General features: G+C 40.8%; 2 protein-coding genes across 2 annotated transcripts; one reads left to right on the top strand and one right to left on the bottom strand.

The window, feature by feature from the left end:
* Positions 1-6,999: 6,999 nt before the first annotated feature.
* Positions 7,000-20,495, bottom strand: LOC124143174 (multiple epidermal growth factor-like domains protein 6). Its single transcript, XM_048400224.1, has 5 exons — positions 19,450-20,495; positions 15,626-16,645; positions 13,345-14,370; positions 9,932-9,998; positions 7,000-7,775 (listed from the first exon to the last, which is right to left on the bottom strand). Exons 1-5 carry the CDS (start codon positions 20,147-20,149, stop codon positions 7,757-7,759), a joined length of 2,832 nt encoding a protein of 943 aa, XP_048256181.1. The 5' UTR covers positions 20,150-20,495; the 3' UTR covers positions 7,000-7,756.
* Positions 20,496-21,131: 636 nt separating this feature from the next.
* Positions 21,132-21,509, top strand: LOC125381977. Its single transcript, XM_048399381.1, has one exon. The coding sequence runs from the start codon at positions 21,132-21,134 to the stop codon at positions 21,507-21,509; it is 378 nt and encodes a 125-aa protein (XP_048255338.1).
* The last annotated feature ends 1,202 nt before the right edge of the window (positions 21,510-22,711 follow it).

The following is a 22,711-nucleotide window of genomic DNA, read 5'->3' as shown; positions in this document are numbered from 1 at the left end:
TCTTATTCTGTTTTTCCAGTTTCAAACAAAAAATAACATATTGTTGGGTACTTTCATGTGAACAGGTGATTAAGCATAAATAATATCTATCCTTTGGTGTTCAATCGCTTTTGCATACATCAATATGCAACAAGAAAAACAAAATGATTAATTAAAGTAATGATTGTTGTCATATCTAAAGAAAACAAACAAGTCATCAGTAGAATCCTCACAGCTCACATGTGACCAACCATTAGATATTCTTGGATCGGGGGTTGGGGTTGGGGTTGGGGTTGGGGTTGGGAGTTGGGGGTTGGGGTTGGGGTTGGGGTTGGGGCTCTTCTTGGGGAAAACAATTGTCCCAGGAAATGTTGAAATTAAGAAGAAAAAAATACCGGGTGGGACTCAACCCCAAAAAGTACGAGAATCTGTTCTTTACTAAGAAAGAGTTATCCCAAATATAATATTTGTTACATTTGTCCACTTTCTAAATGGTATTGTGTATTCATAAAAAATACATTGTTGCAAGTTGTTGTTTTCTAATTTGTTTAATATATGTATTTATAGTCATAGTTTTAAACTAAAAAATATCTGGTTTTGCAACTGAAGCTGAAAAAATACCTGTTTCCATACAAAGTCCTTGGCCCCACCTTAAAATCAAACGGTCAGTCCAAAAAATATAATATCATACTCTTTCAGATCAACAAAGATTACAATTCACATCAAATAACAAAGCATTTCCAAGACATCAACTGATAAAAGAGATCTTATTCAACAAATATTTACAAATAAAATGAATACAACAGACATATTCAATCCAACAGCACCAAGTCATATAGATGTTCCATCAGAAAAATATACATACAGATATATATACTGTAGATACAGGGACAGATAAGCTTACACAGCCATTATACAGACAAGAGATACAAGTATCAAACATAATGAATGTAACATAAGTAATCCATCCATTAGCACCAAGTCTTAGAAATACTCTATCACAAATAGAAATATAGATGAATGAATACAAATATTCATCAATAGATAAATATAGTGTAGATATAGGGACAGATCAGCTTAAGACATCCATTATACAGACGAGAGATCCAAGCATGAAACATCAAGTAAATATTGCTTCCATGATAATGGACTGAATGTTAAGTGAAATAGACAAATTTCAGGAGATCAAGTGAATATTGTTGCCATGACAATGGACTGAATGTTAAGTGAAATAGACAAATTTCAGGAGATCAAGTAAATATTGTTGCCATGACAATGGACTGAATGTTAAGTGAAATAGACAAATTTCAGGAGATCAAGTAAATATTGTTGCCATGACAATGGACTGAATGTTAAGTGAAATAGACAAATTTCAGGAGATCAAGTAAATATTGTTTCCATGACAATGGACTGAATGTTAAGTGAAATAGACAAATTTCAGGAGATCAAGTAAATATTGTTTCCATGACAATGGACTGAATGTTAAGTGAAATAGACAAATTTCAGGAGATCAAGTAAATATTGTTTCCATGACAATGGACTGAATGTTAAGTGAAATAGACAAATTTCAGGAGATCAAGTAAATATTGTTTCCATGACAATGGACTGAATGTTAAGTGAAATAGACAAATTTCAGGAGATCAAGTAAATATTGTTTCCATGACAATGGACTGAATGTTAAGTGAAATAGACAAATTTCAGGAGATCAAGTAAATATTGTTTCCATGACGATGGACTGAATGTTACGTGAAATAGCCATATTTCAGATCAAGCTACAAGAAACAAACCTCATTGATAGAATTTCCTCTCAAAACAACTGTGATTCAAAATAGATCTTGCATAGTGCTGAGTGTGTTATGTATAAGGCTGCTGTCAGTATTATTCAGGATATATCAACGTGGTGTGTAAATATTGGAATCTTGACCAGGGAAACCAGTGGTTGATAGCATGAACAACAGTCCATGCCATTGTAACACAGGGACCCAAGTTACTGACTGGAATAACCACAATACCATATTTGGCTTTTATTACAAGAATTGGGTATTGCGTTTTTTCTGCAGAAACCCCATGGAGAAATACAGCATGACATCTTTTGCTAGTAACCTGAAAGTTTTCTGTAGTAGGAGGTAGGAGGGCAACTATATGTGCCCAGGAAAGGGGGAAATGAGAGAACATGCCTATTGTTGATAGATCTTAGATGTATCGCATGTTTATCTGTTACGAAAAAGGGATTTCAATCTTTAAAGCTTAAATATTAAGTCATATCTCAAAGCAATAACAGATAAAGTTATGATAATACTGGGTAACATTCAAATGTAATTAAAGATGGTCATTAAGTCATACCGCAGGACTGGAAGACCAAGAGTAACACATGGCCTTAATGACTTAACATTCTCTTTCTAACGGTACAACATCTTGATTCATAAATGTATACCAACATTTTAGTGCACTGTTTTTGTTATGCAAATTCTCCACACAAGCAATTTGTGAAAACTGCTGGATACCTTGGCGTGAGACAGAAGAGGGTGTCAACTCTCTCTCTAGGCATCTGGCATACCACGTAATTTGTTATGGCATCCAATTTATAAACTCTTGAGTGATATCAGCATACACAGCTGGCATTAGACTGGAATTTCGAATATATGACTGACCATGCATGTTCATTAGATTGAAGATGATGTTTTGATTTATTGGTTACTCGTTGCAAGAATAAAACAACGAAAACTATACTTTAACACTGAAATATTGGCATGCACTTACAGATAAATATTTCATGGCATCCAGCCGCTGCAGTGCAGCATCCAGAAAATGTAATCAACAGGGCTCTTATCCCGCGTACCTAAAAGTGGTTGGTAATAAAAGTTGTTACCAGTGAAGTTATCCGCAGGAAGTTGTTTAGCAAGCATTCTCAACTACCAAGGCAATAATAGTAGTAATCTCATCATGTAGGGTTGGGACGGGTATCTTGGGTACCCGGGTCAGGTGGGTATTGAGTAGAACCCAGGTACCCACTGTACTACCCGGACCCGTGGTTAGTCATGTGATATATAGTTTAATGACAAAAACTATCTAGAACTATATGGTTACACTACAAGTCACTAATGTTTGCATTTCTTTCTGACTCTGGACCCATTCCTTCTGACTTTTCATATGGTTGAATAAAGATATAACTTATCAGTAAGTCTACTTCGGTGTGTGCATGATCAGATTGTTTAATACATGTATCTAAATACGTTTTGCAAGCGCTGTTGTAAAAAAAAATCCCAATCGGACAATTTGTATCTCCTGAGACCTACAGTGGGTACCCGAAACATAATAAACAGCTTATATATACACACACATAGCTTATATATACATATTATATCTATATATCAACAATACTTGAAGATAATACCTCATAATTACTAGTATGTTATTAAAATTACACTGTCCGCCTTCTAATAATTAACAGCTTTTACTAATTCCCAGCTGCTGTGAGGCATATTGGCAAAGATAGCAAGAAATAAACTTCTACTGACTCATACTAGAAATTATATTTCTCATAATAATGAACTGGTAAGTCTGAAAATAATACAAGCAAAAATCTGTTGTTGAGTAGGGTAGGGTAATAGGGGGGTGCGTCCCCAGGTAGTAAATTTGGACTCGTCCAAGCCCTGTCATCATGGCTACTGAGAACACCGGTGAGTTGGTTCAAGCTGTATATCATTTCACACACATATCGCCAAGTTTAGGAACACAATCCTGAGTGATAGTTTGCATACAATTAATGGAATTGAGAAAAAACATAATGGTAGAAATACACAGAATAAAGTTTATAACCAGACAGCCTCATAGCAGCTCCAACCAGCATAAGGCAGTACATGCTTTTTCTGGTGCATATCTGTATAATTCACACAGCACTCTCCGCAGCTGGCTATTTGGGAAAGAAGTGTGCATTATCATGATTATACACCAGAAAATAGGGTACATATTAAGATAGCAAGAAATAATCTTCTACTGACTCATAATAGGAAATATATTTCTCATAATAATGAACTGATAAGTCTGAAAATAATACAAGCAAAAATCTGTTCTTGATTTAAAATATTGCCAGTGTCTGACACACAATTAAGTATTTCTCATAATAATGAAAAGATAAATCCCAAAAATATATTGAACATATATTGTTTCTTGTATACCAAAATATTGTAAGTGTTTGATACACATTTAGTGCTGTCAGTCTCTTAAGTCACTTTGATGGAGTATTTGGGGGAGTGTATTGAAGACAGAGGTCGGTGTTCCTGAGCAAGGAATTCATAAAAGATGTAATACTCTTCAATATGACAGATGTGTCAACTGATGTGGTTATTATATAGGGTAATAAAACATTGGGCTAACCACAGACTAGTCTGTCATACAGACCCTGAAACAAATATATCTTATACAGCCCATGCAAGTCTATTCTGTTTGGCAAGTCTAGATTACTGCAGTATCTGAAAATAAAGAAAGTCTCTGGGCTCCTTCTTATTATGTTTTATAACTATAACGGGGGTAAGTTAACAACTGTTTTTTCGGTAAAATATACTGAACAACAAAAGTTCCTGTGACATTGAATAAGATTTAATGCAAAGTTATGTTTTTTACCAAATCTGAAAAATTTCGGTTTGCAACAGATAAAAGACTCCTGTAAGTGTTCAAATGGTTTAATTTGCCATACTGACTTCAGAAAATGTGTGATTTCATAAAAATCATAAACATGCCAAAATGTCAATTTACAAATCAATAGCGTGTGTGTCCACCTCTGGTTGCGATGCAAGCAACACATCTTCGTCTCATGGAATGGACCAGGCGTCGCACAAAGTCCTGTGGGATATCTGTCCATATCTGCTGGAGCATGTTTCGAAGTTCCTGGAGTGTCTGTGGAACATGTGGTTGACGTCGAAGGCGCCGATCCATCTCATCCCACATGTGCTCGATTGGTGAGAGATCAGGGGAGCGAGCCGGCCAGGGGATGACATTCACGTTGTTTTGTTGAAGAGAATCCTGAAAAAGTCGAGCAATATGAGGCCGGACGTTGTCATGTTGAAAGGCAATGCCTGGGCCATGACGACGCAAAAACGGTAGAACATCCGAGGATGGTCTCTGACTGCATTCGTCTTTGCCAACGTTGCCATAAACACCAAATTGTGTTTCTGTGGACATTAAATTGTCTTGCAACACCACGTTGACTCGATCCTGGTTCAAGAATACCATGGCTTGCAGACGCTCATTTTCGGACAGGTGTTGCATTTCGTAATGTTGAATAATTGCATAATTTTGTTGTTTTTCTGAGTGGTTGTTGTCAGCACGATGCTAAACAATGCATATGGAATCCCGTTAACGCACATGTTTTTATACCCATTCTTGGGTAGTGAAATGCATGGGGCTTGCATAAAAGTCAACTTTTACATGGAATGCATGCTTTTCTAAAGCAGTTGCGTTTTTGTGACACTAAAATATTGGTGTCACAGGAACTTTTGTTTTTGAGTATATATTCACTACAGAGACTAGATGTTAGTCTAAGCACAGACCTAGATAACCGGATATGGATGTGTGGTTTGAAGTGGCCAAATTTAATATATTCAAAATGCATTTGATAAATTATTATGTTAAAGTTCTTGTTTTTTTTAACTTTTCAAAGGTATAGCAGCCCAGTAAATAAAACAAAATTAATTTCTCTATTCTATTTTGACTGTGGTTTTTCATTCAGGTCAGTAAAATCCAAAGGGCAAAAATTAAATAAAATTATGCCCTGACAACAGTGTCAAATGTCAACTAAATACAAAAAAAATATTATGATACACAAATTGGTTATCAGATCAAAGCCATTGATCATCAAACAATAAAATCAAGAACATATGACTCAACACAAGCTCAATCTCAGCCTGCACAACAGCTCATACAACGGTATATTGTATATTGTCAACATCATCAACGATCAATAATCATCTGCTGTAGATCAATCATACAACATACAACAAATACAATATGATAAATTAACAGCACTGTTATACCGGTACATGTTAAACAAAATGTCAGAACACAAAGTCACATGATCACAAGCATTTTGGTTAAATAACAATGCATATATACATGAAATGGACAAATACTTACAGAAAGCACCATGTTGGAATATCTTTGATCCTAATGTTGATGATATTCATTAAAGAATGTACACTGGATGGACAGATATACTTATTTTTTCTGACCTGTGAAATATGTTCACGGGTATAGATTTCTAACTTTTTCTACAATAGGCAGTTTCAATATAGTTAAGTCTAATTTCGATCACTGCCAATACTGCAGTTAGTATGTATGAAATAACACCTAGTTTAATTGAGTGAGTGAGTGAGTGAGTGAATATGGTTTTACGCCGCTTTTAGCAATATTCCAGCAATATCACGGCGGGGGACACCAGAAATGGGCTTCACACATTGTACCCATGTCGGTAATCGAACCCGGGTCTTCGGCGTGACGAGCAAACGCTTTAACCACTAGGCTACCCGACCGCCCCCCTAGTTTAATTGAGTTCTAACAATATGAGGACTTTTACACAAAATTCCTCGGACACCACAGCACTAGTGACATCACAGAATTCCATCATGACCTATGTTCTGCCATGTCCTGCTGCATGTAGTTCCTACCACAATTCTTAATGTGAAGTAGGTATACCCCCACAAAGGTATACAAAGCGATCTTAGACCCGTGAAGATCCGGGGTACAATAGGTCTTCAGCAACCCAAGCTTGCCGTTAAAGCCTTCTATGCTTGTCGTTAGAGGCTACTAACAGGATCAGGTGGTCTGGCTCGCTGACTTGGTTGATGCATGCCATCGTATCCCCAATGCATGGATCGATGCTCATGATGTCAATCACTGGATTGTATGGTCCAGACTCGATTATGTACAGACCACCATCATATATCTGGAATATTGCTGAGAACGGAGTTAAACAACAAACAAACAAACAAAGCGATCTTAACACTATGATTGTCTTTGGCCTATGTTAAAGTATGGGAGTTATGATCATCTTAGCGCAAAGATCGCTTTGTGGAACGGGGCGTGGTGACACAAATGCCTGCAACCAGGCTGTGTCATGTGATAGTCATCTTTCATGTGATAGTCATGTGATAGTCATGTGAGCAGAACTCAACACAATATCGATTCATTTCATTTCTGGTTGAGACAGCTTGGAGAAAGGGGAGCTGAATTAAAAACATTCATAAAAAGCACATAAACAAGGATCTGTTTTAGACATACTGGTAGTTAAAAAGTGAGACGGTTAAATAAGAATGATTAACAATTAAAACAGGTGTGAAAAGTAAAAATTAATCAATATCCTTCTTCATGAGTCAATAAAAAGAAACACTGTAAAACATGAACACTTGGAATAATTTGAATGTCGACATATGAATATAGTGTGGTTAGAGTTACATGGTACAGAAATGACAGAGAAAATATTTATGAACACAATTCTTTTGTCATGAGCAAAGAAAGGCCAACAAACCATTTACCTGAAGTCATTTCATCAAACCAATCAATTAATTCCAGTTGGTCGCACTCATGAAACTTAATCCTGTATGAGACCCTTTCCTTTTCATGTGATAGATACAAGAGTTTGCATAGGTCCCGGACTTGGATGTTTTGTGGCCCATCCAATCAAGTACATAGCTGCGATGGGAATTAGCCTGAAGCTGGTCTTTGTCTTCATTCCATCAATGCTTCATTATAAACACCTTCCTCGGTTAGTTGTTTTAGCTTTCTAAGCTTGGTAAACCAAACTGAAAATAGAAAAATTACTTTACTTTAACACTTTTAGCAGGGATGGTGGGATAGCCTAGTGGTTAAAGCATTAGCTCGTCATGCTGAAGGCCATAGTTCGATTCCCCACATGGGTACAATGTGTGAAGCCCATTTCTGGTGTCATACTCACTCACTCACTCACTCACTCACTTGTTTTAGCAGACATGACATATTTGTGATGTCAGGCTCCATGGGGATTCTAGGTTAGAATAGGACCCAGCAACCAATGCTTGAATACTATATCAGTCTGGAGGACAATCATTCATACATCACTCCTAGTAGGGCCATAAATATTGTCTCCGAGTAAATAAAGTAAGCTGCTAAAAGGCTGCCAACAGTGTGGACGCGGCCATTACAAGAATCTTGAAATTTGTCTCTAACCATAAATGTAAGGACATTTATATTTTTTGTATACTTTTGGAAATGCCATCATAGTGAAATTTGAAAAGTTTCACAACTTACTGTTTGACACATTAGTTTACATATTGTTCGTTGAATCATATTGGTTCGAGAATGCAGACTAACAGAAAAGCACTCTCTTCCCTCTTGTGTTCCTGCTCTACTAATCATGCTAATTACATGATAGTTGAAATAAAATAGAAATTCAAATTGACAAAGAACAGAAATTAGCCTGGGAAAGAGAAGTAGGTGTCATGAAAGTCATCACTTGTTTGTAAACATAATGGTCCGTCAGATACTAGGTCAACTTGGTGCCTATCACAGTGGGGAGCTGTGACTGGCGGGCAGCCATGACTGCTAGGCAGGTTCATCTTCCCGAAGCAAGGAGTTAACTTTCTTTAAAAGTCCAGTTTCCACCCTTGCCAAACTAGGCTGGAATTCCAGGGCTCGATCGTAGCGCCACCAGTGGTTATGTCCTTTCTATGCGTCTCCTACTAACCAATCAGATTCAACCTCTCGTATCACTTGCATTTATTTCAAACAAAAAGGTGGCGCCCAGTCAAGACAATCTGATTGATAATCAAGATCTATATTGTGATAAACCGAGTCTTAAATCGCAAAGTGCATCAAATCATGTGAGCACCTTGATTAAAAACATGAAAAGATTTAGAAAATATTTGTTGACTACAAGTTGGCGGTGCACAAGCTTTGCAAATGCTGCAGTCGACCGAAATCTGCATGACGAACCGGATTTCGATTTCAGTGCGAGATTTTGATTGGACTATGCATAGACACGTTAGCCCAGCCAAAATGTAACTCCATAATACCAGTCTAGTTCGGCAAAGATGGAAACTGGACTTTTATAGTCAGTTAACTTACTTGGCTCGGGAAGATGGGGGCAGGTTCTATTAACCCAAATCAGAACCAGTTGGGACAGTGCAGTTTTCGTAGGGAGTTTTGGTAGGGAGCCTTCAGTGCAGATCGAGAGATATCTGCAGGCTGTGATTGGAGGATATTGTGAAAGATTTTATGTCTTTAAAATGTACATCCATCCAGTTATTAAAACTGGCCATGTTTTTCTATATTTAGTACTGTCTTTTTCAACATGATGACTTATGCTGAATGTGACCACAGCTATTTTCAAGTAGGTGACATTTGGTGCGAAACTTGGGGTGGTGTGTCTAGCTTCCTGTACTCGGAAAAGGAGCTGGCTAAGCTAGTAATTTTTTTTTTTTTGCTCTAAGGCCAAACTGTGCACACACGTACAGGTAATAGCTGTTGAATGCTTAGTTATTTTGCTAAAAAATATAACGTAACTATAGAAGTCTATGGGAAAACATTTGGTTGTGAATGAGCCTAGCATCCATTTACAAGTGTAGACACCATTGGTCAAATCCAACTGGTCTGCAGGTCATTTTGGTCTGGTGCCTTATGTAAATAGCTAGTTTTGGGGAGAAATCTCTCGATTTTTACAAGTCTCGTACTAACCAACTACTCTTGCCCTGGTTAAGGCCACACATTTTTTTAGTTTGCATTTTACTGGCCAGCCACCCTTAATAAGAAGCAAATAAATAAAAAAATAAATAAATAAATAAATAAATAAATAAATAATGACCTTGATTGGCCAAGCTGGAATAAATCCGTGAAACATATGATTAATATTGTGTGGCCTTAACTTTTTGACAATAAGCACAAATGACCTTCAAAGTGAAACAGTTCAACATCTCATACTTACAAGGAGAAATATATTACTGCTGCAGCGAGAACAATAATTGCGAAAACAACCTTCCCTGCTGTCCATTCTGTAAGTGAAGAAATGAATATTAATACAAATTAATCTGAAAAGTGTTGCACAAACATACTTCATAATACATCCTTTATTCCCTACGAGGGGAAAAACATCAGGGTTTATAAAAATCATATGTGCCCAAGGGTCATATCACGTCACGAGACAACAGTGTATTGTTTCCGTCATCTGGATGGCATTGTTGATGTCATTCAAATCTTATCGTGACGTGAGGGCAGAATAATGTCACACTAGAAATGACATCATAGCTGAAGATTGTTGACGCCATTTGACAAATTGTGGTTTCGTTGCTTTTACGACTTGCTGTCTTTATAGGTAAACACTAAAATTTGTCTCTGTATGTAAACATCTCCGGTAATAAATGGAACATTATCAGAGTGTTCATATCTTACTATGTTGACGACACTCGCTGGCCCCTTGAAGCCACGCACACAGCCACTGATACACTTCCCATTACAGCTTACCTGATCACTGTTATGTTGTTACAAATATAATCAATACTGCCTTTCATGCATCTTTCTTATCTATGGCCCTGTGAGTGTACTACTAGGAAACAGAGGCGCTGATTAATCACCATACTTTTAAGAATGTATTTTTCAAGTACTGTACGCCAGCAACAGATATTTTATGCCGGTTTCCTGAGGTTCATGGAAAGTATTTTTGAAACATAAAAATATTGATATTGTTTTAAGTTTCTTTTTCCTTGAGGCCCCTCTGTTTTATCCCTAACGCAGGTTTTAAATATCAGGAAAACCCTTGGACGTGCTTTATCCTACACATAAATCTAAACCATATTAACATTTTCTACTTGTATCCCAATTGTTGCACATTTTGGAAAACTAGCAGCGTTTGTCCAGCCTTGAAGCCACGCACACAGCCACTGATACACTTCCCATTACAGCTTACCTGACACATGCTTGACAATGTCACACACTGGCCCCTGGAAGCCACGCACACAGCCACTGATACACTTCCCATTACAGCTTACCTGACACATGCTTGACAATGTCACACACTGGCCCCTGGAAGCCACGCACACAGCCACTGATACACTTCCCAATACAGCTTACCTGACACATGCTTGACAATGTCACACACTGGCCCCTGGAAGCCACGCACACAGCCACTGATACACTTCCCATTACAGCTTACCTGACACATGCTTGACAATGTCACACACTGGCCCCTGGAAGCCACGCACACAGCCACTGATACACTTCCCAATACAGCCTACCTGACACATGCTTGACAATGTCACATGCTGGCCCCTTTAAGGCATGCACACAGCCACTGATACACTTCCCATTACAGCTTACCTGACACATGCTTGACAATGTCACACGCTGGTCCCTTGAAGCCACACACAGAGCCACTGATACACTTCCCATTACAGCCTACCTGACACATGCTTGACAATGTCACACGCTGGCCCCTGGAAGCCACGCACACAGCCACTGATACACTTCCCATTACAGCCTACCTGACACATGCTTGACAATGTCACACGCTGGCCCCTTGAAGCCACGCACAGAGCCACTGATACACTTCCCAATACAGCTTACCTGACACATGCTTGACAATGTCACACGCAGGCCCTTGAAAGCATGCACACAGCCACTGATACACTTCCCATTACAGCTTACCTGACACATGCTTGACAATGTCACACGCAGGCCCTTGAAAGCATGCACACAGCCACTGATACACTTCCCATTACAGCCTACCTGACACATGCTTGACAATGTCACACGCTGGCCCCTTGAAGCCACGCACAGAGCCACTGATACACTTCCCAATACAGCTTACCTGACACATGCTTGACAATGTCACACGCAGGCCCTTGAAAGCATGCACACAGCCACTGATACACTTCCCATTACAGCTTACCTGACACATGCTTGACAATGTCACACGCAGGCCCTTGAAAGCATGCACACAGCCACTGATACACTTCCCATTACAGCTTACCTGACACATGCTTGACAATGTCACACGCTGGCCCCTTGAAGCCACGCACACAGCCACTGATACACTTCCCACTAGCTTACCTGACACATGTTTGACAATGTCACACGTTGCCCCTTGAAGCCACACACAGAGCCACTGATACACTTCCCATTACAGCTTACCTGATACATGCTTGACAATGTCACACGTTGGCCCCTTGAAGCCACGCACACAGCCACTGATACACTTCCCATTACAGCTTACCTGACACATGCTTGACAATGTCACATGCTGGCCCCTTGAAGCCACGCACACAGCCACTGATACACTTCCCACTAGCTTACCTGACACATGTTTGACAATGTCACACGTTGCCCCTTGAAGCCACACACAGAGCCACTGATACACTTCACATTACAGCTTACCTGATACATGCTTGACAATGTCACACGCTGGCCCCTTGAAGCCACACACAGAGCCACTGATACACTTCCCACTAGCTTACCTGATACATGCTTGACAATGTCACACGTTGGCCCCTTGAAGCCACGCACACAGCCACTGATACACTTCCCACTAGCTTACCTGACACATGCTTGACGATGTCACACGCTGGCCCTTGAAGCTACACACACAGCCACTGATACACTTCCCAATACAGTTTACCTGACACATGCTTGACAATGTCACACATTGGCCCCTGGAAGCTATGCACACAGCCACTGATACACTTCCCAATACAGCTTACCTGACACATGCTTGACAAGGTCACACGCTGGCCCCTTGAAGCCACGCACACAGCCACTGATACACTTCCCAATACAGCTTACCTGACACATGCTTAACAATGTCACACGTTGACCCCTGGAAGCCACGCACACAGCCACTGATACACTTCCCACTAGCTTACCTGACACATGCTTGACAATGTCACACGCTGGCCCCTTGAAGCAACGCACACAGCCACTGATACACTTCCCACTAGCTTACCTGACACATGCTTGACAATGTCACACACTGGCCCCTTGAAGCCACGCACACAGCCACTGATACACTTCCCACTAGCTTACCTGACACATGCTTGACAATGTCACACGCTGGCCCCTGGAAGCCACACACAGAGCCACTGATACACTTCCCACTAGCTTACCTGACACATGCTTGACAATGTCACACGCTGGCCCCTTGAAGCCACACACAGAGCCACTGATACACTTCCCACTAGCTTACCTGACACATGCTTGACAATGTCACAAGCTGGCCCCTTGAAGCCATGCACACAGCCACTGATACACTTCCCATTACAGCTTACCTGACACATGCTTGACAATGTCACATGCTGGCCCCTTGAAGGCATGCACACAGCCACTGATACACTTCCCATTACAGCTTACCTGACACATACTTGACAATGTCACAAGCTGGCCCCTTGAAGCCACGCACACAGCCACTGATACACTTCCCATTCTGCTCACAGTCCCCATCCTGACAGCCACTGCAATTCTTATTGCACTTCTTTCCATAGAGTCCTTTCTGGCATCTTGTACATTCTTCCTTCCCACTACGACAAGCAATACAGTTGCTGCTACATCTGTTCTTGCACTGCTGACCCCAGGTCCCATCAGCACAGCCATGCAGACAGGATCCCTGCTTGTCACACACTGGGCAGGAAGAGTTGTTGCATGTCTCACTGCAACGGTACTGGCATTCAGAGCCGTAGGAGACGCAGGAACAATCCTTGCACCTTGAGACATTAAACTGTTCACATGTAACACAATTTCTAGAACATTTCATATTGCAGGAAGGTCCTGCAAACCCATCTTCGCAGCCATGGGTACAGATGTATGCACGCAACGGTTTCGATATGGTACATTCATTACCTACACATGTCTCCATGCATGGAATGGAACATTTTCCAAAAGACCCAGTGTAGTTTGAATAACAACCATGTTTACATGTTCCATCTTGAAAACAGGTTTGATTCACACATCCCTCCGAACATGGCATATTGCACAGAGGCCCCTGCCAACCATTGGTGCAACCTTGCATGCATTTGCCTGTATCTTGGTTACAGATGTTTGAGAAGCAGTTATCAGGACACTTCTGGCTACAGTTCTGTCCATACCATCCACTCTTGCATCCACCATAGCAGTGTCCTGATGACTTGTCACATCCTTCTTGACAGTTCAATGGACACTTATGTTCACAAATTGGCCCCCAGTTTCTCTTACAGGAATGATCACACAGCCCACTGGTTTTCGTACAGGTACTCTCACAATTAATCGGACACCGCTTGCTACAGATGTCACCGTAGAAACCGTCAAGACATTTTGTACATTCACTAGTCAGGCATCCGTATTGGCAAGCATGTCTTTTCTTTCGGTTTTGTGCATTCTTGAATTTGAAGCATAGCTGTTCATCTGAAATTATATAGTTAATCAACAATTCTTATACATTCACTTATTCTAAGTATACTTGTAGACATTGTTCATTACCACAGTTGCTGCATTCTCAACATGTTCAACATAAAATTTACAAAGGCAAAGTTCAGTCATGTAAATTAACTGACTTAACATCCTTCTATGTCACTCACCCCCACAGCATTTCAAGAAATTTCAGTTAAAAGCAAAAAAGATGTTAACAAGGCCACATCTTTCTAATTTTTGGTTGCAGAGTAAAAATCGCCATTTTCTCAGTACTTGCCCGCAAAAACAGTACCATGAACATGATGAAGCAAGGAGATCAAAGAATTTTCTGTGCACCCAAAGGATGCCTCAACATGTGGAGAAATACCGGATTGTTTGTTCTCAGTGGAAAAGAATCAGTATTTGCATGATCAATGTCGCCGAGAAAATAAAGGAACCAAGTACCATGAGATTTGACCCAAAACTTCAAGCCCCGAATAGTTCTGTTATTGAGAAGACCATCCAAGTGCGTATGAGAATGTGTCAGACCCATGAAGATCTTAAATAGGTATGTAAAAGGTGACTATGCTTGTTGTAAGAGGTGACTTAAGGGATCGGGTGGTCAGACTCGCTGACTTGGTTGATGCATGTCATCAATCTCAATTGCGTGGATCGAGGCTCTTGATGTCAATTACTGGATTGTCTGGTCCAGACTTGATTATTTAAAAAACGCCATCATATAGCTTGAATATTGCTGAGTGCAGCGTTAAACAACAAACAAACAAAACAAACGAGAATGTGTCAGGACCTTTGGGACTGAGTATTGGCTATTCTGGACATACTAAAACACAATGAATATCAGGCTTTACAAAGACCACATGACATTGTTACTGGATATGCTGGGTATCCTGCCAAAAAATGTGTTGTGAAAAAGAAAGTTGCTCGGCTTATCCTTTCAGAGAAAAACTGTTGTATATATTGAAGCAGAAACAGTAAAATAATGTAGTTCCAGGACCCCATTTCACAAAGTGATCTTAGCACTAAGATGATCGTCACTTTAACATAGGCTTACAATAGTTGTAGCGCTAAAATTGCTTTGTGCAAGTGGGCCCAGGGCCCCATTTCACAAAGCAATCTTAGCGCTGCGACTGTTGAAAGTCCATGTTCAACTATAGTAGTTACGACAATCGTGCCGCTATGATTGCTTTGTGAAAACAGGCCCGAGGCCCCAACAGAATATCAAATAGTCTGTCCCTTAAGTCGAACTTACTTTCATACAAGGATTCATTGCACTTTCTGCCTCCATAACCTGGATTACAGCCCAGAGGACCCTGTCCATCTTCAGCACAGATGCCCAGTTTACATCCACCACAAAACTGGTCACAGTTCAGCCCACACCACCCAGATCTGCAGGTCAAACACCTTCCTGACATCTGGTCACAGCTCTGACAATTTGCTTCACATGGAATCTCACAGGTCTGCCCATGATATCCTTCAATACAGCCTTTGGCACAGGTGCCATTCTTATAACACCAGCATCCTTTGCAGTCAGAGCTACAAGTTTCCAAACATGATGTTCCATAAAATCCAGACTTGCAGCTGGAGCAGACAGATTTATCAGAACATGCCCGACAAGCAGCTGGACACCGGTTTTGACAATATGGACCAAAAAAGCCTTCCACACATCCCAATGAACAGACAGGACTGTTTCTTTCTGAACTGAATTTGCAGGATGAATTAATGCAAAATGTGGAACAGGTTATTTCACATCTCTCCCCATATGTCTGATCTCTGCAGGGAGAAGGTTGATGTTTGGGTTGGACATTCTTTAATAAGGTGAAGGACACCGGTAAGCACATGTTCAGATGACTGTTCCACTTCCAACCTAGCTTGCAACCATTTGTACATTTGCCATCATGTTGACTACAAATGTTTCTTTCACAGTTGAGAGGGCAGGTCATGTTACACAGGTCTCCATACCAACCAGTGTGACATCCAGCCATACAGTGTCCCAGTTGTTGGTCACATACAACTTCACCAGGGCTGCTGTCTCTACAGTTCGGGGGGCACTCCAGGTCACATTTGTCTCCATAATAGTTTGGTCGGCATCCATCACAGGCTCCTGTCTTGTTGCAACCATTGTGGCAGTTGTGGGGACAGAACTCAGTGCACCTCCCACCAAACCAGCCAAGGTCGCACAAAGAACATGAACTGGACTGGCAATGGACTCTGCACTCAACAATATGTCGTTTTTGTCTGTGATGCTTGGCACAGTGGGAAGAGTTGAAATCTAAACAATCAATGGAAGGCATGTATTTTATTGACACAACCAAAAACATGAACAAACATCTACTTATCTAGAGTTAGGTTAATCATAATCGTGTGATTATGTTTTTTTTGTTTTTTTTATCAAATTTGGCTAGCTTACCATGCTTACTAACTTTCTACCTCTTTACTATGTTTTCATACGCCATAGCTATAAACTGAATTTAGTCTACCACAGATATCTCCAGTCATTTGATAAACTTAGACAGCGTTCCCGTTTACAGGTAATTACCAGTTTTTTACCGGTAAACTTAGGCGTGGACCGGTAATTCATGTGACTGCCAGTCCCAGTGGACCGTCAAATAGAGTACCTTATAAATCTTTGTTGTTGAACTAAACATCGGTGATATTCTTTTAAGTAAATTTTTCAAACAAAGTCAGCTTGTCTGTTACCACTGTTTAGCAAACTTGTCTCGAAATATTAAAAAAGGAGAGAAATTTGTGTGAATGACGTTTAGATCTAATTAAGTTACTTCAGAGATGACATCTTTGCACTGAACATGATGTTCAAAGAATTAAAACCAAATAATTTTCATACCTTTTTTTATTCGTTGAAGTTGGGACTTGCAAAAATTAGAGGGGACTGGTCATTTTTAGAGTTGCCCGTCCACAATTACTGGCAGTTTCAAAAGCCAGCGGGAACACTGCTTACATTTGTGTTACCATGGCTACCAGTATATGTTAATTTTATGACCATCACTGTGGGACATAATCCTTGCTCAGATCAGTCTCGGCAAGTGGCAGTCTTGAACAACCTAAAATGTCTCTCAGAGTTTGGTTTAGACAGAGTTATAGTAGTCATTTCAATACAAGTGTCAGACATTGCAGAGGACCCTGGGTTCCTTGAAGTTGGCTGTTGTAGTATTTGAATCTGGGGACTACTTAAGGCTAAAAAACAAAATAATCCTGGTTCTCAGGCGCCACCCGCATCATCATAAAGTTTGCCACACATTTCGTTTTTATTTCCATTTTTAAAAAACTAAAAACATCCTCAAATATTCCAAGGCCAAAGCTAGTCAAATACAGTATTCCAGTATTTTACTCATAAAGGAATACATTTATATAGGGAGGCCCTTTCCCATGTTGATTGTACAATACTGTTTATTTGGTTACAGAACTGTTTATTTGGTTACATAATAGTTTGAATAACCAAAACAAACAAAAACACAAATGCCCACCGCACTTTATTTTCAAAAGTCATTGCCTGAGAACCAATTTTATTTTTTTAAGCCTGAACCTTTCATCTTTAGCATTAGGATGAAGTTCACCTTGAGATCCATGCTTAATTTCAATGCTGAATACCTAGATCCCAACATAAAATATAATACAGATATTTTTATGGTCAACTCTGTAATCAAGAAATCCCACGAATCTCTTCCCTCCAGAAGTAAAATCTTTGAGCTGATGTAGCGGCCATAAAATTTCCAAGTCCCGTGATGGGATTCGAACCACGGACCTGATCCGAGGTCGGACGCCTTGTCCACATGACCAAAGAGGTTAACCCCGTCAGCAAGCTGACAAGGTAAGGATGTCATCTGTGGGATGACTCCACGCCCTCTGCTACATACTCCCCCGTCAACAGAAGGCACGCCCCGGGCCGCATAGTAGGGCACTGAGGCTTATTTTGCTCCAATTTAATATGAACGTGCTCAGCCCCACGTTGGGCACCAATGTAGCAGCCATAAAATTTCCGAGTCCTGTGATGGGATTCAAACCATGGACTTTCTGATCCAAGGTTGGACGCCTTGTCCACATGACCAAAGAGGTTAACCCCGTCAGCAAGCTGACAAGGTAAGGATGTCATCTGTGGGATGACTCCACGCCTCCTGCTACATTCTCCCCCGTCAACAGAAGCAAGCTGACAAGGTAAGGATGTCATCTGTGGGATGACTCCACGCCCCCTGCTACACTGAGAAGGGGTGACTTGATTCTACTTCCTGAATTGACAGTTTCAAATGATTTCTCAGACAAATGGTAGATATATAATTTCTCAATATCTTTTGCAGCATGACTCTGCAGGTCACTAGAATGACTAGAATGACCTGAATGGCCAGTGAATACCAGGGCTCACTTGCACAAGAGATTTTAGCCCTAAGATGACCTTAATTCCCGTGCTTTAACATAAGCTTACAATAGTCTTAGCGTTAAGATCGTTTTGCGCAAGTGGGCCCTGGCTCAGAATCAACTGCAACAACAATAGTTGGACGTCATCATAATGGTTTGACACTGGATACTGGCTGAATCCTTTTTCATCCATTTAACATCAATCTTATTAAAATCAGATCTAAGTTCTCGCTACCGCTAAACAAAGATCTGAGGACATCCCATTATGGGTCACTTCAGACCGACCTTGCGCGAAATTTGACCGACCAATGGAATGACCAATCAGAAGGCAGCTTTCTCGTGCTTTACGGCACAAATTTCAAATTAGCGACTACGCTTCGAAACATACTTTGACCAATTCTCGATTACAAATTTGAAACCTGAACAAAAAACATTCTGTAATGGCTAATAGATGGTCTAGATTGTAAGGATTCAGTCGTTAAACCCGTATCTATCGATCGGAATACCCCATGTTATAGTTTTCGAGATTGCATGATAAGAAATCACATTCAGACTGTCACTTTCATAATCTGGTAAGTGACACACTGATTGGTCAGATCAAAGGTCGTTCTGACGTGACCCCTAATGGGATGTCTTCAGATCTTTGTTTAGCGGTAGCAGGAACTAAGATCTGATTTTAATTAGATTGATTTAACATGTACTTACCATGCATATATGCGTGTTGATGGCATACATCCGACTCCTCTTGCTTGGCTTCATGAACACATTCCCCAGTGTCAATCTGACACAGCGCTTGCTGACAGTCTTTGCAGAATTTGTCACATCTTGAACCGTATCTCCCAGGATGACACATCGTGCATTCATCACCATCCTGCTCACATCGCAGACAGAAGTCTGGACACTTGAGCTGACAGGTCAGACCGTGGAATCCGTCATGGCAACCAGAGGTACACCTCTCTTCCTCCTTTGGAGCCTTACATTGGTTGACAATGGGTATCTTGCAGTTGATGCCACTCCAGCCTTGCTCACAGGAGGAACAGGATCCTCTTTCAATGTCGGGATGACAGGAGAGACAATGTACAGGGCACCTGTGTTGACACATCAAACCTCTCCACCCTTCCACGCAGCCATCCAGACAGAAAAATGTTCCTGTTGAGGAATTCTGTCTGCAGCGGTCGTTGAGGCAGTTCTTGCCACATCTTGAGTCACAAGAGTCTCCGTAAAAACCATCAATGCAGCCATGGGCGCATGTTCCATTCTGGTGGCAGTCCTGATACATGCAGTTGCTGCTACAGAGCAAGTTGCAGTCCTCTCCACAGACTCTATGTACACATCCACTGACACACTCTCCTGTCTGAAGACAGTCAAGTTCTGAACAGTTCAAACTGCATGCGTGCTGGCACATGCTTCCATGTTTTCCCCTGACACAGCCATTGAGACATTCGCCTGTTTCAGGATGACATGGAGGGATGACAGTGATTGGGTTAGCAGGGGTGGGTGGGTAAGTAGAATTGGCCTCTTGGAAGCTTGCAATAGGACCTGGGTCAGCTTTGGTGACACCAGTGACAGGGTGGAGACGTCTGACAGGAACATCTTGTTCTGAAGTTGAGGGAAATGGACTTGCAATGGTGGGGAGTGTAGAGTTGGGGGCGTCAGGAGTCCTGCCTCCTGGGAGGCGTGGCTGGCACCCCCGGGGACAGGGTCGGTCACATTGTGGTCCATAGTTGCACTGAGTGGCAAGACATGCACCTACAAGTAATACAAAATGTGATTAATGTACATTATTGAACTGCTTATCATCATGTTGAGATTGATTGTACTTTAATTTTTAATGAATATACCTTTGTTTCATTCCATATCATGTGCAGGAAAGTGACCTCATTATTGTCATACTAATTAAGTGTAGTAAGACGAGAGTTCTATGGATGAACAACTTCTTTATTACAATTAGTGCGACGTTTCGGTGTAGATACTAACACCTTAATCAAGCAAGTGATGGATAGGGCTAAACTACATAGGTATATATACACTTATTGACATCTAAGTTGTTACAGTGACTAGTTGATGGACACAGAGAGGTGATTAAGCTAATTGGAAGCCAGTGGATGACTAATAAACACAGAGTATACAAGCAGAGTAAACAAGCAGACTGATAGAGATGATGGAAGCCACTGTATTAATTGGATGGACAAAGGGATTTAGCAATTAGGTGATGGTAAGCAGGCGGGATGTAATAGCCTTGGTCTCTGTTCATTGCTGGCTGGATCCTTTTGATGTAGATGGCTTCTAGGAGTTTCCTGATTTTGTAGTCTGATTGGTTGTTGGCCAGGATCTTGATGTTGTTCCACTGGATGTTGTGATCGGGGTGGGTTTGGGTGTGGTCGGAGATGGCTGATTTTGAGTCAGAAGCTGAGAGACAACTACCATTCCTAGATGTAAGAGTACAGAAAGATCCCGATAACAAACTACACACCAGTGTCTACCGTAAACCCACCCACACGGACCAGTATCTGCACAATTCCTCTAACCACCCACCACAAATCAAGAGAGGAATCATCGCCACCTTAGCCCGATGTGCTGTCAACATCTGTTCCACGCCACAACAGCTAAAAACTGAACTCAACCACCTCCAGCATGTATTCACTAACTTCAACGATTACCCTACCAGCCTAGTTGAACAAACAATCAACAGCATCCTCAGCCCTAGAGAGCGGCCTCCACCACAACAGACAGCCCCGTTTGTGACTGTGGCGACTCGTATGTAGAGGAAACATCCAGGCCCCTACCCATTAGAATAAAAGAACACAAGACCTCAGTTAAAAAAAATGACTCAAAATCAGCCATCTCCGACCACACCCAAACCCATCCCGATCACAACATCCAGTGGAACAACCAATCAGACTACAAAATCAGGAAACTCCTAGAAGCCATCTACATCAAAAGGATCCAGCCAGCAATGAACAGAGATCAAGGCTATTACATCCCGCCTGCTTACCATCACCTAATTGCCAAATCCCTTTGTCCATCCAATTAATACAGTGGCTTCCATCATCTCTATCAGTCTGCTTGTCTACTCTGCTTGTATACTCTGTGTTTATTAGTCATCCACTGGCTTCCAATTAGCTTAATCACCTCTCTGTGTCCATCAACTAGTCACTGTAACAACTTAGATGTCAATAAGTGTATATATACCTATGTAGTTTAGCCCTATCCATCACTTGCTTGATAAAGGTGTTAGGATCTACACCGAAACGTCGCATTAATTGTAATAAAGAAGTTGTTCATCCATAGAACTCTCGTCTTACTTCATCACTTCATCAACTTCTAAATGCCACTCAAAGAAGTTAATTAAGTGTAACATAACGTGTACGGGATAGTAACCTCATTATTCACAGACATATAAAGCATAACGTAACAAGCAGGATAGTAATCTCATTATTGCCATACATACTAAGTATAACATAACATGCGGGGATAGTGTTCGTTTGTTTGTTTTGTTTGTTGTTTAACGCTGCACTCAGCAATATTCCAGCTATATGACGGAGGTCTGTAAATAATCGAGTCTGGACCAGTCAATCCAGTGATTGACATCATGAACATCAATCCAAGCATTTGGGATACGATGACATGCATCAACCACGTCAGCGAGCCAGGATAGAGACCTCGTTATTGTCATATTTATTAAGTGTAACCTGCAGGATAGTGACCTCATTATTGTCAAACATATTAAGTGTAACATGCAAGATAGTGACCTCATTATTGTCATACATGTTAAGCATAACAAAACGTTCAGGATAGCGACCTCATTATTGTCATACATTTGAAGTGTAACGAAATGTGTGCGGCATAGTGATCTCATTATTGTCAAACGTGTTAAGTGTAACGTGCAGGATAGAGATCTCATTATTGTCAAACATATTAAGTGTAACGTGCAGGATAGAGACCTCATTATTGTCAAACATATTAA

Source organism: Haliotis rufescens, unplaced genomic scaffold (assembly GCF_023055435.1).
Source record: "Haliotis rufescens isolate VD_foot unplaced genomic scaffold, xgHalRufe1.0.p SCAF_2, whole genome shotgun sequence".
NCBI lineage: Eukaryota > Metazoa > Mollusca > Gastropoda > Lepetellida > Haliotidae > Haliotis > Haliotis rufescens.
This window is presented reverse-complemented; position numbering and strand designations above follow the sequence as displayed.